Source organism: Hypomesus nipponensis, chromosome 14, assembly GCF_054491055.1.
Source record: "Hypomesus nipponensis isolate SF chromosome 14, ASM5449105v1, whole genome shotgun sequence".
In the NCBI taxonomy this organism is placed as follows: Eukaryota; Metazoa; Chordata; class Actinopteri; order Osmeriformes; family Osmeridae; genus Hypomesus; species Hypomesus nipponensis.
This window is the reverse complement of record NC_140374.1, coordinates 5,954,733-5,978,439: the sequence shown is the minus strand read 5'-3', so window position 1 is coordinate 5,978,439 and position 23,707 is coordinate 5,954,733. Positions and strand designations below refer to the sequence as shown.

Here is a 23,707-nt window from a genome sequence, read left to right as displayed (position 1 = left end):
CTTCGTTTGTGTCATGCTGGGCTCTCAAAGAGGTAAAGAGGTCAGGAGAGTTACATCGAGGGGAGGCTTGGAGGGGGGGTTGACGGATGGATGGTTATCGGTAAGACAATCTCTCCCACCTTTAGGGTCTAGCTCAGTGAGGTATGGGGACTTATGGACGTCAGTCGGCTCCGTTGGGCTTAGTACAGGCCGTCTGCCCCCCCCCCTCCCCCCCAGAGGAGACCCATCCCCCTGAGTCTATTGTTGCTGACTGTAGTAATTGCATGTTGTGTTTGAGTGAACTCTCTTGACTAGGCTTATCTAGCGGTCTGAGTGCTTGTCATCTCCATGGCGGCGGGCGTGGAGAAATGTCTTGAGATTGAGTGAACAGGGGAGGAGGAGGAGGAGAGAAGCCTCTGTCTTTGTCTGTCTGAGCAAACTGGTCCACTGTGCCTCCTGAGAACCGGGCAACCTGCCCTGGACAGTTGTCAGGGCCTACTTCCCCGCTCTCCTCTCCCCACACCTGCTCCTCTACTTTCGACACCGACTCCTGTCCCGCCGCAATCTTCAGACTTTCAAACCGTCACCCCACTCTACATCTGTGGACTAAAACTCGAAATTCCAATATCGAATGCTTTATAAATCAAATGCAAACAACTTGCTTCTACTAACTACTAAGTCTTATTAAACCTCATTGGGTCCTAGTTCTCTTCATCTCACTTGAGCCCTGCACTTGGCTAATAACAAGCTCATCATAGCATCTATATTCATATCCTTTCTCCTCATCATCTGACTCATTGCCATGCGGCCTACAGAAGGGGACAGTGTGTTGTCTTTGTCTCTGGGGCTCCAGTGATAAATTCCACTAGTATCTATTTATGCCAGTGTCTACTGTCTGGGTATTTCGTACAGACTCCATGATGGCATGGCCGTCACTCAGGAGGTGAGAGGTGGTGACAGCTGAGTGATAGGTCCCCTTTTCAGGTGACCTTGGCTGGGGACAACAGGCCTGATTTGGGATGGATGTAGGCAGGCCGACGGGCATGCTGTGACTTGTTCTAAACCTTGACGAGCCTTTTGAACTTTTAGGGACCAGTGCATGCATGGCGGTTGAGCAAGCATGTCATTGCAGAGTATTCCTCCCATATACTGTGAGAAATGAACTTTAATTTGACCTGTGTTCGTACGACTGGGATGGATCGATATTGGTGGGATGTGCATGTTTTCCCGACACATCAGTTTCTTATCTTCAGTGCACTTATGCATTGTGTTTTCATGAAGAGAGGTGCCAGATGCTGTTCCAACAGAGTCAGGGCCTGAGTTTTATGACCTTGTGGTTTACTGCTGCTTTTCACATCTTGATTGGAATCCTCCATTGATGGCATCTCTCCCCCACCCGCTCTCTCTCCTTATTTTTTCTCTCCCCCTCTCTCTCTCTCTCTCTCTCTCTCTCTCTCTCTCTCTCTCTCTCTCTCTCTCTCTGTCTCTCTCTCTCTCTCTCTCTCTCTCTCTCTCTCTCTCTCTCTCTCTCTCACACACAAACACACAGTCTCTCTCTCTCTCTCTCTCTCTCTCTCTCTCTCTCTCTCTCTCTCTCTCCATCTCTCTTTTTCTATCTCTGTCTCTCTGCTTGTCATGTGGTAAGGTTGCCAGTGAAGTGGTTTAGTCAGGCCACTTACACAGCTTTTAGAAGGCCCGTTTACAGAGTTTCCCGAGAGGTCAAGAGGCATGCCACTTTAGATTTCAAATTCTTCCTCCACAATTACTTCCACTTCTCTCTGTCTGGCCAATGAATTGCACCACATCATTGTAAGTCTGCCTGCGGATTCTCTTCCTCTTTGCTTAGTGTTGCAGTGACCATTCAACTTCCATAATCGGCCGGCCTCCCATAGGGCAAGGCATTACCTATGCTTGGTGTAAAGGTAAAGCTGTCTATTTAATTGGCCCCCCTGGGACAAAACACTTTGACTCTCAGTGGGCTTTTGTAAAAGAATGTTAATTAGCCCAACAATGAAATCAGCCTCCGACGTCGTTGGGCGTCTGGCATTGACACGTTTGACAAGAGAGCAAACAGAGGTCAGATCGACCCGAAGCACCAGACAAGTTCATTCATCTGACACCAGATGAGATGTAAGAGATTGTTGAGGCTCAGAAACACTGAATGAATTGCATGACGCTGCTTACCAAACCAAAAACACTCCCAGATATGAAGGACTGAAGGCGACGTTCAGTTTGATGCATTACAGGATAAACATATGCATGCATTATGTGTGTACAGTACATTCTGTTGGTCAGTGTCTCCCAGCGCCTCTTGTGCAGTATGGTTTATGGGGGATCCCTGTGTTTGCGCAGATGGTGTGTTGACTTACAAATGTCGTAAAGTAGGCAAAAAGCAGAAACATTGTTTACGATTTGTTGATTTGAAATCGTAAAATGTTATTATTGTTATTATATATGATCAAAGTGTTTGGTTCTGGAAGAGACAGTAGAAAAAGTTTTTCATTTGGGTTTCACATGTGAGTAAACTTAACAAAAATGTTAAAATGAGGTGCCCCAGTCCAAATGCTAGGCTATTTCGGGTTTCAAGGCCACTCACTGGTGTTCGATTGCTTTTAGCGGTCTTGGCGTTACTTTATATTGCTTCTTCTATTGTATGGATGAAGATAATGGTCTCATAAAATATTTGTATTGGTGTTTTATGGCATAATATGAATTTCAAACAGACAGTGTAAAGTCTACATATTGCAGATACAGATATAGTCAGAGGCTAACGGCACGTGCCTTTGAAGAAACCTCCCATGCAGCAGACCATTACGATTAGATCCTAAGGCGATTTGGCCAAGGTTGTGTGTGTGGCTGTTTAATCGGACGTGATAGTAAGGCTATTATCACGGAGGCTGGGCCTCTTTCATCAGCCTTACCTTTGGACACTTTGCTTCTGTGAAGTTTTTACTGAAATGTACTGAAACAAAACCCATCTCAATAAATCCAATCCTCTTCGAACACTAATAGCAATTCCAGGACATTCGTTTGTTGGCTGTGTCCGTATTTAAGAGCGTTGGTTTCCCGAGATCTCTGCATGGGCCAGGCTGGGCTGGCGCGGGTCTGGACATTTGCGCTGGCAGGAGTCTGTGTGCCATTGTGCCAGGGAGTCACGCTCCGCCTCGTGTGCCCACCGGGGGCATCGCTCGAACAATCTCCAGAGTTTCTTTTTTTTTCATCCCCCCCTCTCACTTTCTTACAATTTCTCTCTGTCTCGGTCTGTTGAAAGGAGAGATGGGAGTGTTTAGAGAAGGAAAGAGAACTGTTCACTGGAACAGGGTTGTACAGAGGGAAACAGAGCGTTGCCTCCTTTATGAGGTGAGCCTTTACAGGTTACAATGCCAAAGGCCATTAGGAAGCCATTACATATGCGTGTTTATAGTATTGGAAGTCACCTTTCAACGTCGTATGAATAATCGGTATGGTTTTCCACCATTTTCTTCCTCACCAAGGGATTCCGTTTCAACACGCTGGAGTACAGAAAGTTTGTGTTAGCGTTTGACTGTTGATTCCTGCTTTCGACCTCTCCCCTGCTTTCTACCCCTCCCCTGCTTTCTACCTTTCCCCTGCCTTCCACCTCTCCACCTGCCTTTTACCTCTCTTGCTTTCAACCTCTCCCCTGCCTTCTTCCTCTCTTGCTTTCTACCTCTCCTCTGCCTTCTACCTCTCTTGCTTTCTACCTCTCCCCTGCCTCCCACCTCTCTCTTGCTTTCTACCTCTCCCCTGCCTTCTTCCTCTCTTGCTTTCTACCTCTCCCCTGCCTCCCACCTCTCTCTTGCTTTCTACCTCTCCCCTGCCTTCTACGTTTCCCCTATTTTCTCACTTCTCCTGCTTCCATGTCCCCTGACGTCCACCTCTCTCCTGCTTTCTACTGCTCCCCTGCTATCTTCCTTTTCCAGTTCCTTGTACTGTATTGACAATACTTCGGAACAGCCTGCCCCCTTCCGCTGTGTGCGCATGTGGTCATTCCTCACGGAGATCTGGGGAGCCTGGCGGGCTGTGTACGCCCACAGGATGATCAACACGCTCACAACAAGCACTGACATTCTCAAGGATCCAAATACGATGTTGATCTTGGCCTGAACGTGTGTGCTGGTGATCTGCTCTCACCACATTCCTCACCTCACCCCCATCACCCTCCCCATTCACCCTCACAAACCTGACCCTCACCTCCCTCATCCTCACCCCTCACCCCCCTCACCACACCCTCCTCCTCATGTTCCTTAAGCTAAGTCTCAGTCCAGTGTGTCAGAAAACGACTAACATTAACAGGTGCCATGAAGTCATCTGCACAAATGGCTGGCCTTATGGCCCTTCCTATTTTCCTCTCCTGCCTCTCACTTTTTCTCATTGTCTGTCTCTCTTTCCCCTGTTCTTGCTCTGTACCTGTCATGGCAAAGGAATCCATCGCTCATATATCCACAGCCGGCTAGGAACCACACGTGCAGTTCATCTGAGGTCTGTCTGAAGGTGCTGGATCTGATGCCAATGGCCCACATAAGCTGTATCTTCTGTGTGTCATGAAGTGCATTCACCCTCGGCTTATGAAAATAACTGTATCTCTAACCTGAAATGGGCATAGCTCAGTGGTAGAGCATTTGACTGTGGATCAAGAGGACTCAAGTTCAACCCCCCTCAGTGTTGACTTGGAAAAATGATACCTACTTAATGAATACATAATTATTTACATGTCTGAATGTAGTATTGGCTGCGTTTGAGTTGATAGAACTATGTGTCCCCGGATCCCTGCCTCTTTCATGTAGCCTCATAAACTATCTGTGGTCTTAGTTAAAGGGGTGTTTTGGTAGACCTTTTGACCCAATGTGTAGTGATAACTTCAGCAAGCCCCTTGTTGACAGGGCATGATCATTACGGTGTCCTTGGTCTGGAAAGGTGTTATTCCAGCAGTTTCAAAGTTCAACTTCTCTGACATTGCCCTAAAGCTCACAGATGATCCAGTCTGTACAACTGTTTTGAAACCGTGTTTACTGACAGTCATTTATGGAACTCCTTTCCGTCAAAGTCCAGCATGCTGTGTTATGACACTGGAATGCATGTAGGCTGAGGGTCTCTGTTTTGGCTGCAGAGGTTCCATACTAGCAGGAAATGGCTGTGTGCAAAGCAGGAAAAATGTGTATGTCCGGAATGAGGTTTGAAAAAAGGTTTCTGGCTTGCTTCTTCTCATTTTCTTTGTCCTAGACAGATCTTGTCTTCAGCCACATGTGTATGTGCTTGCTCATAACCAACTGCTGTTTTTGTCAGGTCATACAACCTGTCCTTGCAGTTGCACAAAATACAAATAAAGTTTGTCCTATTCCTGGTCTCCAACCTGTCCATTAGAGATTAGACCATTTCCGGTCAAGTTTCTTTTTAACATCAACTTTAACACTCTCCCTAATAACAATGTGCTCCACAGAAGATCACTTGAAGACACCAGTCATCTTCCACAGTGACGGGACATTGGGAGAACAGCTGGACTCCCTGAGAGAGACCGTGGACCTCCACCAAACGGACCCACGCACCCCTTCCAACTCTTCCTCAACCCCCCAGTCTGGAGCCCACTCCAGGAGGAAGCGCTTCCTGTCTTATCCTCGCTATGTGGAACTGATGGTGACGGCAGATGCCAAGATGGTGCGACATCACGGGCGCAACCTGGAACACTACATCCTAACTATCATGTCAGTAGTAAGTAAGATATTGTTTTATAAAACTATTACACAAAGAAATTTAACCACACATGATACGGACGAAAATGCTTCGAAAATGTTATGAGGCAAGGAAATGTGGTTTCTGCTCATTGATACATTGCTGACATTTGGGAGTTGAAAGATTACTTGTCTTTAGTTTGGTTCATTCTCTACGTAGATCTTCCTGGTGTTATGTGTTGGCTGGTTATGAATTTGATTCAAGGATGTCATGCGGAGTGACATAGGAATTGGGGTCTTTGTTTTAAATGTATGTAACCTATTATCCAATATAAGGACAAAATTGTTTCGATTTAATCATTACCCATCGTGTAGTTAGTTAATCAGTACCTACTGTTAAGACTTGTCTGGCAATGTTGAAGAGGAAGGCACTTCAAATCCTGGACATTGTTGTATCAAGTTGAGCCAGTTCCATTTTCTTCCATACTTGATATGGATTGCTTGGGAGATTTGCCCATAAGCTTTGACCCATGGATGGAAGTTTTCCCACAAACCTTTTATCGTTATTGGTCTGGCACTTATTATCAACAGTATGAGCTGGTTTTTAAACATCACACAAAACATCTGAGAGAGGGAGAAAGGGAGAGAGAGATGAAGACAGAGAGACAGAGGCAAAGAAAGAGAGAAAAAGAAAGCCTGCCAAGATATGTTTCTTGGCCTTGTCTTTACGTTACTTCACAGTCTTAACTTATGGCTACTTTCCTCTTTCTGGATGTGGTTGCCGATATTAGTGGCTGTTGCTCTAAGAGACAAAGTCAATGAGGGCGTCAGAGAGTTGACTCAGCGTTTTATCAACTTTCTGGCATTGTTTGGCAAAGACTCCTCGATTAAGGCCCGTGCAGGATTTACAGGCAAAATACGGAATGGTAAAGATGTGTTGTTGAAAACACAGTGCTTTCAGGAGTGACAACATGAGGGACTAGCGCAACGCATACACACATGGTTTTAAATTGTTTTTATGACCCTGTCCGTCAAAATGATGGACGATGCAAAAGTCTAACGCAACCACTGGCCTATGGCGTTTCTGCAGCTGTCTTTTTGCAGTTTTAGCTAGCTATCTCTCAGAAGCTAATGAGCTGCAGAACTGATGTTCTACTGTAGGTAAACATTCGCCAGTTTGGGACGCGGCTAACTAGTGCTACCGTAAACGTCACTTTTCGCCACAAAATCTATGTTACTATATTAATCTTCCAGCCAGTACAAGCAAAGCAATTGTTTATCAAGACAAACTTTTTGACATCGACATGTAGTGCAAAAATTGAGGGACTCGTATTTAATAATTAAATATATATGACAGAGAATATAGGTTGTGCCTTGCAAAAGGTGAACACACCCAAAAATGAATTTAATAAGCAGATTCGTTTTATTTAAAGCAACACACAGAGGTGTGTTTTGAACCAGTGACTTCTTGATCCGCACTCAAATGCACTGCACTGAGCTACCACCCATTCCGGTACACATGAGCTACACGTACACACAGAAACACGGACACATTCACAGAAAACACACCTACCCTCTGCTCTCTGTGGTGCTGATCGATCAAGAACGTCAATCCAGTCAACACAAAGCAGAACCCCCCACTTTCGACAGCACAGGGAAGTGAGCCAAGACTTGGTAGATCTATCATCGTCATGGTGACAGCGCACCAAGGGTGTGTGTGTGTATGAGGGCAGGGGTGGGGGGGGTGGGGTGCGGCTAATGGATGGACTGTGCTGTGCTCGCTCTCCGCTATGATGTCATAGTGTTTACAGTTACTACAGAGACCAGGCCCGGGTGGACATTCCTCCTGTGTAGCTGAGCCTGGAGAGAGTCCTCAACACACAAGGCTGTCCCGCTGGTGCCTCTTCGGGTGCCCCCCCGGTCCCCCCTTGGTGCCCTCTTGTGCCTCTCTAGGTCTCCCCGGCCTATGGTGCTCCCCCTCAGGTTCCCTCTCCAGGCTAGGACAAGCGAAATGTTTACAGTGCACTAATGAGTTCCTGTCGGGGCTCGGGGCACGGTGACCCTCGGCTACAGGGGTGAACGAGGAGAGGGGGGAGGCGACACACATGCGTACGTGCTGCTGAGCACGCGCGTGGACGCACACGCGTGTCCTGTATGTACAGATGTGGACCTGCTTATGCACATGCACACACCCTTACACATATAAACATACACTCATGAACATAAACACACACACACACACGTTTTACACTCACTCACACTTTGGTCAGATATGTCAGTCGGGGAATTGTAATTGTTGCTAATACACTGTTGATTAAACTAACCCCCAGAAGGCATTCATAATATTTGTCTTTATTTCTTGCTTCAGTCAACTGTTACTGTTTTGATTACACCCCCCGGAACTTTTGTCTAACTCTCGCTCAGGATAATTAAGTTGCCGACTCTCTTATCCCAAAGTTCCTTTTTTTAACTTGTAAATTTCAAATTATTAGAGGTTTGCATTCCTTGTCTGTGTCATCTTGTTGCAGGTTGCTGCGGTTTACAGGGACCCAAGCGTGGGGAATCTCATCAACGTCATGATTGTCAAGCTAGTCATCGTCCACAATGAACAGGTGACTGAGGGTTCTCAACCCTGCAACCCGTAGAGGCTCTCTCAAGATGTCTGACGTCATCACAGGTGTTCCGGGCCATTCTCTATCGAGTGTATTAGGAGGACAGTGCCCTCCTTGTCAGTCTAATGTCTCCAGAGAGATCCTCACAAGGAAAACGATACTACTGTGCCTTTACACCTGTGCTGTGACAAGGGCTGAGTGAGGCTTATTGCTCTTGGCATTGTAAATCTAAAGGACTGTAAACAGAAGACTTAGAACTATTATTATTAACTGCACTTTTCTTTGACGTTGGGAGAGCTTTTAGGTATGTTGTTACATTTATTCACTTAAAGGAAAGCTCACCTGTGCAGATTCTGACCACGGTCTCCTGTTTCCTAGGAGGGGCCTAATGTGAACTTCAATGCTGCTAACACCCTCCATAACTTCTGTGTGTGGCAACAGAGCCAGAACGTTCAGGACGACAGTCACCCCTCGCACCACGACACTGCACTGCTCATAACAAGGTACACACATGCTCTCCTCCTCCCTCCCTGAGCACGTCATCTTATTTGGGGGGAGTTGACTGGTATTCGGGGGGAGTGTTTTCATTTGGGGGATGCTTTCATGTTAGTGGGTGTAATTTGCACTTCAGGGCCACCTTCCACCCCTCCCACTCCTCACCTCCCTCCCTCCCTCCCTCCCACTCCTCACCTCCCTCCCTCCCATTCCTCACCTCAACCGCCTCCCCACACGTCACCTCTGCCCCTCACCTACTCCACCTCACCTGCCACACCTCCCTTCCCACCGCTCACCTACTCCCCCTGACCTCCCATGCCTCACCTTTCACGCTCACCTCCTCCCCCACACCACACCACACCTCCCCCGTCTCACCTCCCACCCCTTAACTCTCCCACGTTCATCTTCCCTCCCCCGCCTCACCCCTCTATATTAAGTGTTTATCCTGACTCAAAAATGTGTCCTGACACTGACGACAATAATGTTTGGTGCCTTTGACTCTGTTCACAGGGAAGACATCTGCCGCGCAAAAGACAAGTGTGACACGTTGGGTAAACGCACACCTTCAACTATCTCGAAATGTTTTCATATCTGCTGCAGCCGCTGTAATTGGCTCCCCTTTCCCAGCTCCTGTACAGTAATGAGTTTAGGTCTGTGCTGTCGGCTAGCTAACAGTGACAGAGCAGAGTGGTATCGAAGAAGGGGGGTTTGGAGGGATGGAGGGAGGGAAGTGGGAGGTGGAAGGCGGGCAGGGCAGCACTAATCTCTCTTACGGAACAGAAGTTTGATGGCTTAATCGCCTTCCAAAGACCAGGGCAGTTTTTTTTTTCCGTCTCCCTCGCCTTCTCCATTCATGTATGTGTGTGTGTGTGTGTGTGTGTGTATGAGGTATGTGTGTGTGTATGGTGTGTGTGTTTGGTGTGGGTGTGGCTGTGTTGGTCTATGATGTGTGTGTGTGTGTGTATGTTGTGTGTGTGTGTGTTTGTTTGTTTGTTTGGTGTGTGTGTGTTTGGTGTGGATGTGTATTTGGTGTGTGTGGGTGTGTGTGTGTTTGTTTGGCGTGTGTGTGTGTGTCCGCAGGGCTGGCTGAGCTGGGTACCATGTGTGACCCCTACCGGAGCTGTTCCATCAGCGAGGAGAACGGACTCAGCGCCTCCTTCACCATTGCTCACGAGCTAGGCCATGTGTAAGTACACACACACACACACACACACACACACACACACACACACACACATGCACACTTACTACACACACACACACACATTCTACACACACACACACACACACACACATGCACACAGCCCCTCTCCCCCCCCCCACACACAGTCCGTACACATACATATACAGGCACTCTCCATACATACACACACCCCATACATACACACACTCACACCATTCCCCCCCCCCACACACACACACACACCTCCAACACATGTTCAGTACTCGTACAGACACACACCATCCCTTTGGACCCTCTGCCCTCCATCAGATTCTCCTTCTTCCCCCCCACCCCCCCCCCCACCCCCCCCCACCCCCCTCTCTTCTGCCCCCGACCCCGGCCCTCACACAAAAGCCCTCTTATACTTATTACTTACTGCACAGCACACGCAGGTGCAAAACATAATAAAGCACCAAAACGTTTTTTTTTTTTCTTTTTTTTTTAATAACATGCCAGTTTTAATACCCCCGCCGTACCACGCAGAGTTAACCCTCTAGGCATCAGGTGCCGTCTCGGGCTACCGCGAGTGTCACCGCTGGGCCCTTCAGATGTGGCAGACGCACACGCCCGCAGCGTACCTCTGCTTTGGACCTGGAGATAATGAGTGTTTTCTCGGCGTTAAGTAAACACTGATTTAATTAATTCAGCCTTGTGGTGCGGTCCATGACGCCGTACGAGGCCTGGTCGCGTGCGTGTTCGGGGGCAGGTACGTGACGCCGCGTCTCGAGCACGGCGGAAACACGAGCCCATCACACAGTGCGGTCGCTCTGTGTGTCTTCACCACCTAGTCATAAGTGTGTCACCATAACACGCCTCCTCGCTCCGGTGTGTTTCCATAACAAGGCGACGTCGCCATATGTGTGAGCGGAAAGACGAGCTGCATGAATGAGCCGCTTTGTGGTGCGAGTGGCTACAAGACAACACAGGACCCACTCTCTTATGCCCCAAGGAGCCTCTCGGTGGTGACTGCAGCAGTCGGTCCCCGGCCAACATGGCCCAGGGCAGAAATGATGAGTTACGAGGGGACTAAATCTCTCGTGTGTATGAATCGGTCATTCCTCCCCTCTTTCTCCTGGAGCCTGGACGTGAATGCGACAACTTTGCCTTCAGTCGGGCCCAGTTGTTCTTGTTAGTAAATGGAGCCAGTGTGAGTCAGTGGAAGGAGAATGACAGTTATTCTCCTTCCCCCTCTGTCCCTGTTGGCTCACACATTCCTCTCTGTGGCGGTGGTGGCGCTGAAGAACGCAGTAGAACTCAGAATAATGCAGCAGAACAAAGTGGAACACAGCGTAATGCAGTTGAATACTGCAGAATGTATCAACATACAGTAGAACACAGCAGAACACAGTAGAAGGGAGTAGAAGGCAGCAGAACACAGCGTAATGCAGTAGAATACTGCAGTATGTAGCAAAATATAGTAGAACACAGCAGAACACAGCAGAACACAGTAGAACCCAACAAAACCCAACAGAACACAGTAGAACAAAGTAGGACACAGCAGAACGCAACAGAATGCAGCAGAATGCTGCAGAACGCAGCAGAAGGCAGGAGAGCACAGCAGAACACAGCAGAGCACAGCAGAACACAGTAGAACCCAACAAAACATAACAGAACACAGTGGAACACAGTAGAACACAGTAGAACACAGTAGAACACAGCAGAACGCAACAGAATGCAGCAGAACGCAGCAGAAGGCAGTAGAGCACAGCAGAGCACAGCAGAACATAGTAGAACACAGCAGAAGGCTGGTCAGGGCCCGGAGGGTAGAACTCGCCCCCTGCCTGAAACTGTTTATGCTAAAGTTCAAGCAGCTGGACAGCCAGTTGGCTTTGCCTCTCGGCACGGTTAATCGCTGCGTTCACAAGCCTTTTCTGAGTGTTTAGCTCTCTGGGAAAGCCAGTGTCAGGTAGTAGGACTCTCTCAGACTATTGCAGATTAAAGAAACTAAAGCCCAAAGCTTTCTCCTTAATGGAAAGGAGGCCTTTCTCAGGTGACTCTTGGTGTGATTACAAACGGCCAACTTGGGCCCCTTTAGTGATTTGTAGTTACTCGATAGCAATTCAAAGGTGACACAGACAGGGATTATAAAGTTCTCAATCATCAAATGATGTTTGATCATGAATAATTACCCCAGAGTATTTTGAGACGTCGTTAGAGCCCTCCATGAGAGATATTCGTGTTGTTTCAAGATATATATCCCAAAGACACGCTGCAAAAACTTTATTGGCAGTTCAATTTCCTGGACATATGAGGCCCCAGCAGACTGGCGGAGTCGATGAGGTCACAGGGTTGAGCAATATGGTTTTGATTTTGACGGTGATAAATTTGGAAGAGTTGTGATGGTTAATCCCGTGACAGAGAAGTGATCCATCACCAGGCGTTAAGTTATTGTAATTCATCTCCTGTCTCTGCAGGGGCATTGGTGTGGGAGGGGTGATGTGTGTGTGTGTCTGCATCTTTGCAGGAATGTGTTTGTGTCTGTGCCTGCACGTATGTTTGTGTCTGTGTCTGTGCAAGCGTCTGTGCATGTGTACACCTCCGTGTGCGTGTCCAGGTGTGCTTGTATGTCTGTTTCCTAGTGTGGGGGCTCCCAGGACCCTCTAGGAGGTGACAGGCTTCTGATGTTCCTCAACACTCTCCAGCTGTACCTCAACACTGTCCAGCTGTCCCTCAACACTGACCCTGTCCAGCTGTACCTTGACACTGTTCAGCTGACCCTCAATACTGACCCTGTCCAGCTGTACCTCAACACTGACCCTGTCCAGCTGTACCTTGACACTGTTCAGCTGACCCTCAATACTGACCCTGTCCAGCTGTACCTCAACACTGACCCTGTCCAGCTGTACCTCAACACTGTCCAGCTGACCCTCAACACTGACCCCGTCCAGCTGTACCTCAACACTGTCCAGCTGACCCTCAACACTGACCCTGTCCAGCTGTACCTCAACACTGTCCAGCTGACCCTCAACATTGACCCTGTCCAGCTGTACATCAACACTGTCCAGCTGACCCTCAACACTGACCCTGTCCAGCTGTACCTCAACACTGTCCAGCTGACCCTCAACATTGACCCTGTCCAGCTGTACCTCAACACTGTCCAGCTGACCCTCAACACTGACCCTGTCCAGCTGTACATCAACACTGTCCAGCTGACCCTCAACACTGACCCTGTCCAGCTGTACCTCAACACTGTCCAGCTGACCCTCAACACTGACCCTGTCCAGCTGTACCTCAACACTGTCCAGCTGACCCTCAACGCTGACCCTGTCCAGCTGTACCTCAACACTGTCCAGCTGACCCTCAACACTGACCCTGTCCAGCTGTACCTCAACACTGTCCAGCTGACCCTCAACACTGACCCTGTCCAGCTGTACCTCAACACTGTCCAGCTGACCCTCAACACTGACCCTGTCCAGCTGTACCTCAACACTGTCCAGCTGACCCTCAACACTGCTGACAAAAGCTGGGACTGTATCTCCTGGCTGGCTGACTGGGAGGGTTTATTCATGAAGCTCCCAGCTGGAGGCGGCTCTGCTGAGCTCCCATCCTGCTCTCCACACTGTGACATGGCGCAGTGTGTCCTAGTAAACACGGGGAGCGAGGACTAAAGAGCCAGTGAGGGGTGTTTCAGTTACTGAGCCTCTCAGATGTTTAGCGTTGCCAGATCTGGAGTAAAGTGTGGTGCTCTGCTCTGATATTAAAACAAGTCTGTTGTGACCCAAATAGAGATCCCAATACTAAAGGTAGTGGGGGATGATACCGCAAACAAGCTCTGTTTGCTGTAATCCCACTCATCTTGATTGATCCTCACCCGTATATCTCGAAGACAGCCAAACGGCCACAATTCTCAGATTTACTACCTTATCAAGAAGAAAAGGCCCATTCTCAGTATTTCATCCTGGTTTCTCTTGCACGCGCTTCTCAGCATTACTCCGTTTTTGCTGTGCTTGTGAGGAGATCAATACAGGCCAGAGGCAGGCCACTGCACGGCCGAGCTGGCCCCCCAGTCCCCTGGCCCCCCGCCCCCCAGTCATGTCAGCCCCCAGTCATGTCAGCTTGTCCTCCTGCCTTGTTTGTGTGGTGGGCTGGCTCTGCCCCAGCTGAGTCCCCGCACAGCCCCACATCCTGCAGTAAACACCACGCAGCTGTGTGTGTGTGTGTGTCTGAGGAGATGTAGGCCGACCTCATCCTCCGGTCTCAACAGGACAGGAAATCCTCTACGGACCGCGCTATTCTGGACGTCGAGAAATCGGGGATTTCTCGATTCAAATGAGCTGAATCCATCACTCCTCATGCCAAACGGAACGCATCTTTCCCATTGAAATTCATTTATCAATGACTGCCATTGCTAAGCAGGTGGCGGTCTCAGAATAGGTCGGTCGATGCTGTATCAGTTCAAGTCTTGGGGCAGCATGTGAGTGTTGTAAGACTTGGCCCTGGGTGGCCAGTCTCTGTCCTTCAGATCTAAGCTCCGTGAGATGGTGACCTGTGACTTGTGACCCGGCGGAGGTGAGTGTGAGGTGCCAGGGACAAGCATGTAGGCCACGGTGAGGTGATTGGACGGGTCCCACAGGACACGATAGCGAGAGCTCTGGTGTTCTCCTGTGTGGTGATCTGTAGAAGGCTCTCGAGGCATTTTGTAACGGGTTGATAGACACGTGAAGATCTTGTGTGTGTGTGCATTTCTGCTTGTTTATCCATGTGGGATAAACGTCTATGTATGTCTCGTGTGTGTTCTTTCTCGTGTGTGTGCATGCGTGTGTGTGTGTGTGTGGTATGTGTGCGCGTGTGTGTGTGGGGAGGGGGGGGGGGGGTTCACAAAGGGTTCCGAGGTTATCCCTTGTTAAAAAAGGCAGATTAAAAATCTTCTGACATTTATCCCCTTTGCTGTGGCTGATCCATTGAGCGGACTGTTCCCTAATCGCTCTCTCTGTGTGTTCCCTCCCTCCCTTCATCCCTCTCTTCATCTCTCCGTCCTGGCAGGTTCAACATGCCCCACGACGACAACCCCAAGTGCCGGGAGTCGGGCATCAAGCACCAGTATCACGTCATGGCGCCCACGCTGAACTACGATGCCAGCCCCTGGTCCTGGTCCAAGTGCAGCCGCAAGTACATCACCGAGTTTCTGGAGTAGGTTCCCCTTCCTGTTTCGGCCTCTTGGGTTCTGACAAACTCAGCGAATGATTGTTGACGTCATTTTCTGCTGAAGCTTTCTTTCAAAGTTGTTGAACATTTTGTCTCTGAACTGAATGCATAAATAAAAGCTGTTTGGTTTTTAGTTCCTGCTACTGAGTGAGCATAGGGAGTGTGTGTGTTTAGGGAGTGTGGGTGTGTGTGTAGGGAGTGTGGAAGTGTAGGAAGTGTGTGTGTTTAAGGAGTGTTTGAGTGTGTGGAGTGTGATTGTGTGTAAAGTGTGTGCGTGTGTATGTATGTGTGTGTGTGTGTGTGTGTGTGTATGTGTGAGGAAGAGTGAGTGTGCGGGTGTGGAAAGAGTGTGTGTGTGTGTGTGTGTAGGGAAAATGTGTTTAAACAGTGTGGACATGTTGTTATTGCCTGGCTCCAGACACTATTTCCTGTTTGAAAAGGAAGGTCTTCCTCAGTTGACCTGGGCGATTGATCCTCTGCTGTTTCTCCACTCAGGCAGAACCCCCCCCCCCCTCTCTGTCTCTCTTTCAATCTCTCTCTCTCTCTTTCTGTCTCTCTCTCCTGTTTTGCTTTCTCTCACTCTCTCTATCTCATCTCTTTCTTTCACTATTTCTCTCTCTGTCGAGATGCTTCCGGACAAACAGTCATTTAGTCGCTCTGCGTGCTTTCCCCGCCAAAACGGTAACGCGGGGCAACAGCTCATTCATGGGGCTCCAAAGCCAAGCGGTGGCCACCAACCTCTGTGAAGGGCTTCCCTTTAAGATGGGAAATGTCAGTTATAATTAGATTTTCCCCCTGGACGTGACCCTTTGATCTGTCCTCCCCTCCTCTGTTGATTGTGGAGAGAGTGGGCAACAAAAGGCTGCCTTGTTGACCAGTTGCATCTTGGGAGCTTCGTGGCGGCCACGCACTCTGACGCCTCGCAAAGGGCGCTCGACGCCGCATAGTTTCCGTCGTGCAAACCCATGGACTCGAGTGTTCGGATGGACAACTGAGCAAAACAAGACAAGAGCCTCTTCATTTTCAGCCGTGGAATATTCAGATCTCCTACCGTGTTATGCGGAATGCCTTTGTGCTCAGCGTGAGGATGAGTTGAATGTCAACTGAATGTCATGTGTCTTCCATGCATGAAGAGGACCACAGATTTGTTTAACAGCGGTCATATTTATAAACAGTTGGTGAGGAAGGATGGAGGAAGAGGGAGAAGGACAGAGAGAGGGAGAAAGAGAGAGAGGCGGGACAGAGGAGACCAAAACCTAGGGAGAGGGAGAGATGGAAAGAGTCAGAGAGCAAGAGAGGGTGAGAGAGAGAGTGAGAGAGAGAGAGAGAGAGAGGGATGAAGAGAGAGAAAGAGAGAGAGAGAGGGATGAAGAGAGAGAGAGAGAGAGAGAGAGAGAGAGAGAGAGAGAGAGAGAGAGAGAGGGATGAAAAGAGAGGGATGAAGAGAAAGGGATGAAGAGAGAGAGAGAGAGAGAGAGAGAGAGAGAGAGAAGAGAGAGAGAGAGAGAGAGAGAGAGAGAGAGAGAGAGAGGGATGAAGAGAGAGAGTGTTGGTCTCAGTATACCAGTGATGGGAAAGGTCCTCGAGAGCTTAGCCTCTCAGCTTTTGAAGTCGCCCACGTTAACAAAGAGCTGCATTGATCCAGACGCCACGTCCACTCCTCTCCAGATGGACCCGGTCAAGTACACTAATGTTTTCACTGACCATTCTTCCTGAAGTGTCCTTCAGTCCGCCCCACTCTCTCTAGACAGCTTGAAGATGGTGGGTCTCGTCAAATGAAAACCCACTTTCCCTGCGGCTTCACACAAGTCACCATAGCCCTCACCTTGCTCTCTCCTGCTGCCTCTCACCTCTCTCCCACCCCTCTCTCTCTTTCTCTCTCCCCCCTCTTTCTCGCGACCCCCTTTCCTCTCTCCCCCGCCTCCCTCCACTCTAGCGGTGAACTAATAAGAAGTGAACCCCCCGTTGTGTCCGCACCTGAAGGGCTGATGAAAATCCCCCAGTGTGTTTGAGCTGTATTATTATGCGTATGCCTCAATATAAAGAGCCTATTCATTCCCGCCGCGGCAGCCCGCCAGACTGTTTAAGCCCACAAAACCGGGCATAAAGATAAAATGCAAATCTTGTTGGCGTTGCCACCTGCTAATTGATGTGTACACTTGAGTGCAAACCGCATAAGCATTGGTGGTGCTAAAGCCCTGTCATTTTCCATCCCTGTGCTTCAGAGCACACTTTGGGAATCAAGCTCACCCCACGTAGCCCAGGGAACCCACGTCTATTTGCATATAATAATTTATTTAGTTGGAAGACTCTTATCCAAAGTGACATACAAATAGTGCACTTTTTTAATGTATTCTTATTACGCATAAGTACGCATGGTCTTAGTCAATTTTCTTTCACATTCATTCAAAATAGGTAACTTCTTTAATAAATAACTCCTAAACAACAAATTACATCACAAAAAAAACCCGATCTATTCTTCTCATTGTACAGCATACATAAAGTCCTCCTCAGCCTTACCTGCTCACCAGAAACACAGGCCTTTATGGAACCCCATACTGAGAGAACGTGACATCATCATGATCATCATCATCATCATCATCATCATCATCATCAAATAACCTCACTTTAAAGCAGTCATGCAATGGTTGCCATGTGTGTAATCATTTCATCCTTGGTGCAAGAGGGGAGTCCCACCAATCATCTTTCTTGACAATCTGCCTCGTCAGCTGATTTCCCCTTAAAAGAATCGTTGCCCCTTATTCAAAGTCCTCTTTCCTCCCCCTGTCCCTCCTGTCTTTTGGAAAGGGTCTCTGTAAGGTCTCAGGGCCCTGATTAGCCAATGACAACCCGGTGAAAGATGCCTCGGCATGGAGCCTCTCTTCATGAAGCCTCTCTGGATCCCCTGTCTCCCTGACTGTCTCCCTCTTGCACCTGTCATCATCAGTCTCTTCCCCACAGCTTACTGTTCCTCATGTTCATTCCACCAGCACGTTCTGGAGCACAACAAAGGCTTCTTACATTGTGTGTGTGTGTGTGTGTGTGTGTGTGTGTATGTGTAAATGAAAGACAACCGCAGCGGTAACACCAGATAAGCTTGTGTAATTACCGTCCTCGTCACATCAGCTGGTACTGTATGGAACAGGGTTTTTAACTCCAAACAGACATGGGACAAATTGTAAGAACTGCGCCGACATGTCACGTAATTATACATTCTATGGCACCTCATCGCTTGTTTCCTTTTTACGGTCACAAAGTAAACAGAAGACAAAAAAAATGAATCTTTTGAGTATCGTTGGAGTGTTTGACAAAGTTTTTGTCAGTCTTTTCAAGCTGGCTAGCCGTTCTTGCTACGGGGAAATTTTGTTCCAGCTGTGCTTTTGTAGTCTTTTCAGAGTGCAGTACTGTAGGGTTAGGGTGTGTCTGACATACAATTATTCATTTTACACCAATGGCTAGCAGGGCCCAGTATAAGCATCAGCGCAACTCAATAAAAGGTTCTTTATTATTCCAAATCCCCCGTTTACTCTGCTCCATAAAGAAATGCTCTTAGACAAACATGTGGTCGACATTGGTCTCTGTGTCAGTATGGAGATGTGCCTTTATGCCCTCTCTGATGTTTGACGGCATAGTTCAAGGTGATGCCACGCACCAACCAGCCATTGATTTGAAGTGGTATCAATCAAACAGTACGGTAACAGACCACCCCCTGTGCAGATCTGTTATTTCTTTATTTTGATTTCACCTTTATTTAGCCAGGTCAGCTAGTTGAGAACAAGTTCTAATTTGCAACTGCGACCTGGCCAAGATACAGCATAGCAATTCGACACATACAATTCTACACAACGGGTGACAGTAGCTGTTTACATTGCCATGATGTTTTAAAGACGTGACACATGCAGTTTAGAACTTCCTCAGTATGAAGGATGACAGGTTAGCAATTTGTTCTAACGGTATAGGATGTAGAAAAACGCCATTGAGTTATTGTACACAATAAAGTATGTGGAGTTTTTTGGCATGCGCTTTTGTTTGTAACCTTCCAGCACTGGCTACGGAGAGTGCCTGTTGGACGAGCCTGTGAGCCGGACCTATGAGTTGCCCGTCCACCTCCCTGGTCAGATCTACAATGCCAACCGACAGTGTGAGCTGATGTTTGGATCTGGTTCTCAAGTCTGCCCTTACATGGTGAGTAAACCATACAGCCAGCCTGTAGGCCTCCAATCCAGGGGCTGTATTTACAGAGCATCCCAAAGAAGGAGTGCTGATCTTGGGTCCAGGATCCGGTGGTTCCTCCCTGTCTCATATTACCATCAAAAAAATAACCACCCAGCATTCTTCCCATGACACAACCTGAGATGACAATATGTTGTGGGATAGGTTTAGCTCCGTGGTTAGAGCATTTTCACTCAGGAGGTGGAAAGAGGTGGCAGGTTCAGAATCCCTCTCTGTACGTTGCTTTGGAGAAAGCCTCTGCAAAAAGAAGAAATAAGGATTGTCCTCCAAAACCTGGTGAGATGGAAGTCACGACACTTCGCTTTCATGTTACCCATTAGTCTACTGGCGGTGACTCCGCACAACCCAGCCCCGCTTCTGAATGATCTGTCTACGACTGACAGCTTTTACGGTTTTATGAGACAATTAGCTTTGCTCGGCCTGCAAACTGTCTCTCTTCACTGAACACATCCTTATGCTGAACAACCCGAGAGGCGAGAAGATTATGGCCCCCTAGTCGATGACTGCGCCCAGAGCCTCCAGGACTTATGTGTAGCTAATTGTAGGCTACTGCTGCTCAGATGGCTGGAAAAGTCAGCGAGGGACTCCGCTGGAACTGCACACACACTTCTGTCAATGTTCCAGATTCATTGTTGTGGTGTGAACACTGGTCAGTTATCATCTTCAAGTGCCGGACAAGTAAGATACTGTGGGCTTATGAAGATGTGTAACGCTGTTTAATGTCCCCAATGCACCTCTGTTTCTCCTCTGTGCACTCTCCAAATATAGAAACAGTGCAAGAGGCTGTGGTGCACGAGTTCGGAGGGGGAACACAAAGGCTGTCGCACTCAGCATATGCCCCTGGCTGATGGCACTGACTGTGGACATGGAATGGTATGAAACAATCTTTACATATTTACTCCTGTCACGCTGTGAAAATATCAAATGCTGTTCATAATATAACTCAGATTTCTATTTTGCTGGCTCATTTATGTCCACGGTAATAAAATCAAGTTTACGGCTATCGCCTACAAAACTCTCTGAAGTGAATATTGTCTCGAATCAACACTGGTTTCCGTCCATCATCAGGCTGGATAGTCCTTCACAAGCGTAACATTGCGACTCTTTTCTATGGAAGCAGCACTGAATCTGCATCCCCCCCCCCCCCCGCCCACTCCCCTTTGCCCCCCACCGCCTCCCCTTGTTATGAACACCTTGAAAATCAGCATAACTCATGGAAACTAATATCACTCCATTCATTATTTACACAGTTTGTCCTCTATCTAACCCATGTCAATGTAGTCAGGTGATACGAATTGTGAATAACCTGGAGGCTTTTTAGCCTCGCTTGTAGACCCCAGCCCCCCATTAACCCTCATTCTTCATGGCCTTGGGAGGCTGCGCTTATTAGCTTTGGGGTGAACAATATAGCGCTGAGGAAAGAGAGGTAAGGGGGGGGGGGGAGAGGGTTGAGACAGAGAGAGAGAGAGGAAAAGAGAGATACAGAGAGAGGGAGAGGTGAGATCGCAGGTCCTTTGAAAGTAGATGCCGCACGCCGTTCACAGTTGAGTCACCGTGTTCTGAACCTGTGACCCTAAAACCTATTTAAAAGGCGAGGGAGCGGGTCAGTGGGCAGGCAGTAACAGAGCCCAAGGCGGAGGCCGGCTCTCACACAAAGACCTCACATCAATGACTCTGAAAAGTAGGAGACGTAGGAGAGAGGGAGGAGGACAGAGGGAGGACTGGAGAGAGAGACCGAGAAAGACAGAGAGAGACAGAGAGAGACAGAGAGAGACAGAGAGGTAGGAGAGAGGTAGGACGGGAGAGAGAGAGAGGGAGGACAAAGGGAGGAGGGGAGAGAGAGAGGGGGAGGAGGAGAGGGGGTAAGGGACGAGGAAAAGGAAGAGGAGAGAGGAAGGATGACAAGAGGATGAGAGAGGTCTTATGTGCCTAACGTCTGTGTGAGTGGGTGCATATGACAGAATCGACCCGACCCCCTAAAGTTGGATTGTCTTCCCCTTTCATGTATGTGTGTGTGTGTGGGGTGTGGAGGGGCTGGTATTGTCTCTAGACAGGTTAGCTGGTGTGTGTGTGTGTGTGTGGTTTGGAGGGGCTGGTGTCATCCCTAGACGGGGCCTCTTTGAAGAGGGGCCACTTGAAAGCAACTAGGGTACACTGAACCAGCTCCCACCTGCCTCCTCAGAACCTTTTTATGTGTGGGACTGTGTGTGTGTGTGTGTGTGTGTTCATTTACATATTCAGCTTGGAAGGCACCATTCTTCTCTCTGTGTTGAATTCAAATGACTTTTTTTTTTTACCTTTCTTTACAATAACACCCCCCTTCATCTCTCAATCTATCTCTAACTCTCTCTTACTGGACTGACTGACTGTCTCTTTCTGTCTTTCTGTTGCTTTCACTCCATCTCTCTGTTTCTCTTTCTCTGTCTGTTTATCTCTGGTTATCCTTCCCTTCCTCTCTCCTCCCCCCCCCCCCTCTCACTCTGTCTGAGAGATGAGTCATGGGGCTGGGGTTCAGGTCTAGGTTAGGGGGCTCGAGGGCCAGGTCCCTGTTTCAGAGGCATCTGCTGGGCCCAAGGGAGGCCCGGTTTAGAGAATACAGCCAGGCTGTGTGTGTGTGTGTGTGTGCATGTATGTGTGTATGTGTTTATGGTGAGGTGTAATCTTTGTAACCATAGCTGCTTCTCTAAGTATCTCCTCTAACCTATCATTAGACATGGCCCACTGTGTCATTCCTACCCATTAAAAGGAAACATCATCTCTGGCAAATTTTTGGGCTTAAATTTGAAAAAAAACATTTTTTTTTCAGGTTTGTCAACCTGCCTGTGTGTGTAATTCTTCCCTTAGTGGAGTTTCTTTTTCTGAAACAAGTCATGGAGTTTGTGCTTTGAGTCTGTGTCAGTGAATGCCGGCAGTTGGTGAGAACAAGTTTGTTTGTGTACAACTGGATGGAAGTAGGGCACTATGTTGAGGTCATGTCCCTCTTTCTTTCTCTCTCTCTCTCTCTCTCTCTCTCTCTCTCTCTCTCTCTCTCTCTCTCTCTCTCTCTCTCTCTCTCTCTCTCTCTCTCTGTCTCTCTCTCTCTCTCTCTCTCACTCTGTCTCTCTTTCCTACCGCTTTCCATGCCTCTTTACCTTCTTTCCTTGCTTTCAACCTTCCTCCCTTCCCTTGCCCTCCCCCTTTCCTCCCTCGTTCCTTCTCTCCTCCCTCGTTCATTCTCCCCCTCTTGTCCCTGGCTCCTTCTCTCCCTCTCTAGAACTCTTGCAAGGGCGCTGGAGTGAATAATGCGGTCACATGACCCCGCGGCGGCGTGTCTTGTCATCTGGCCCAGTGGGCCGTGCGCTAACGAGGGCATCCCATCACTAGTTGTCTATAAATACCACCACCGCCCTTCTCCCCCCTATCCCCCCCCCCCTCCCCTTCTCGTTCAAAAGGACCCTGGCTCTGCGAGGCCAGGCTAGTACGGTCAATCAGGATCTGTCACCCACCCCAAAGCCCCGCCTGCCACCATATCCAGAGCCCGCCCGCCCGCCCCCCCTCTCTTTCTCCCTCTCTTTCCCCCGCTTTCTTTGAGGTGCTCTCCCTCTCTCTCTGTTTCTCACCACGTTGCCTTAAAGTAGCTTGGTGGGTGGCAAGGAGAACAATGGAGGCTGAACTTGAATGAACTAAAATGTTTTGTCGTCTCCCTCCTTGTCGGCCAGTTATTGAGCTGCTGTCCATTGCCAGTGGCCTGATGTACAGGTTGGAGGTTATGTCTGACAGACATCTTTGTTGAATCTTTTTTAGTGGTTCTGTTTTGCACAGTGCAGTGGATATTCCCATTGTGTCAAATTCTAAGATCTTCTCTATCTCTGAGTTCTCTACCTCAGACAAAATTGAATATTTCCAGACAGATCAGTTTCCTAGGACAACTTGTGTCATAAAAAAAAGGAAGTCTTTGCTTCTGATTTCCAGAACATTCTTCCGAGCTGTAACCTGCTCTGGTTTCAGCCAATTAGAGAATGATAGTGAGGTCTTGAAAAGTCAGGCAGTAAAGAGAGAGAAAGACAGAGAGGGAGAAGGAGGGAGAGAGAGGGGGGAGAAAGCCGAGAAAGAGAGATAAGAAGAGAGAGAGAGAAATAGATAGAAAAGGATAGAAAGGGAAAGAAAGAGAGAAGGAAAACGAGAGAGTTGGCGCGGGGTGCCTGCTGTTGGCTCAGTGTTCCTGGCACCCTGACAGACGTGTCGTGGAGTGCTGTGAGCTGGAGCCCTGGACTGGGGCTCACATTGATGTCACTCCGGGCTAATCTCTGGAGGTTTTCAGGATGTTACCACTTTGATTCACCCGTCATCACAGG

The 23,707-nt window shown here is 48.5% G+C and overlaps 1 protein-coding gene across 1 annotated transcript in view; it reads left to right on the top strand.

The window, feature by feature from the left end:
* The window catches only part of LOC146258413 (A disintegrin and metalloproteinase with thrombospondin motifs 20), a 75,978-nt gene that overhangs the window by 8,038 nt on the left and 44,233 nt on the right, over nt 1-23,707 (top strand). The window contains exons 4-11 of the mRNA XM_084671494.1: nt 5,438-5,706; nt 8,195-8,278; nt 8,657-8,781; nt 9,284-9,324; nt 9,854-9,959; nt 14,979-15,125; nt 19,184-19,325; nt 20,142-20,246. Coding sequence (XP_084527620.1) covers nt 5,438-5,706; nt 8,195-8,278; nt 8,657-8,781; nt 9,284-9,324; nt 9,854-9,959; nt 14,979-15,125; nt 19,184-19,325; nt 20,142-20,246 — 1,019 coding nt within the window. The remainder of the gene's footprint in view (nt 1-5,437; nt 5,707-8,194; nt 8,279-8,656; nt 8,782-9,283; nt 9,325-9,853; nt 9,960-14,978; nt 15,126-19,183; nt 19,326-20,141; nt 20,247-23,707) is intronic.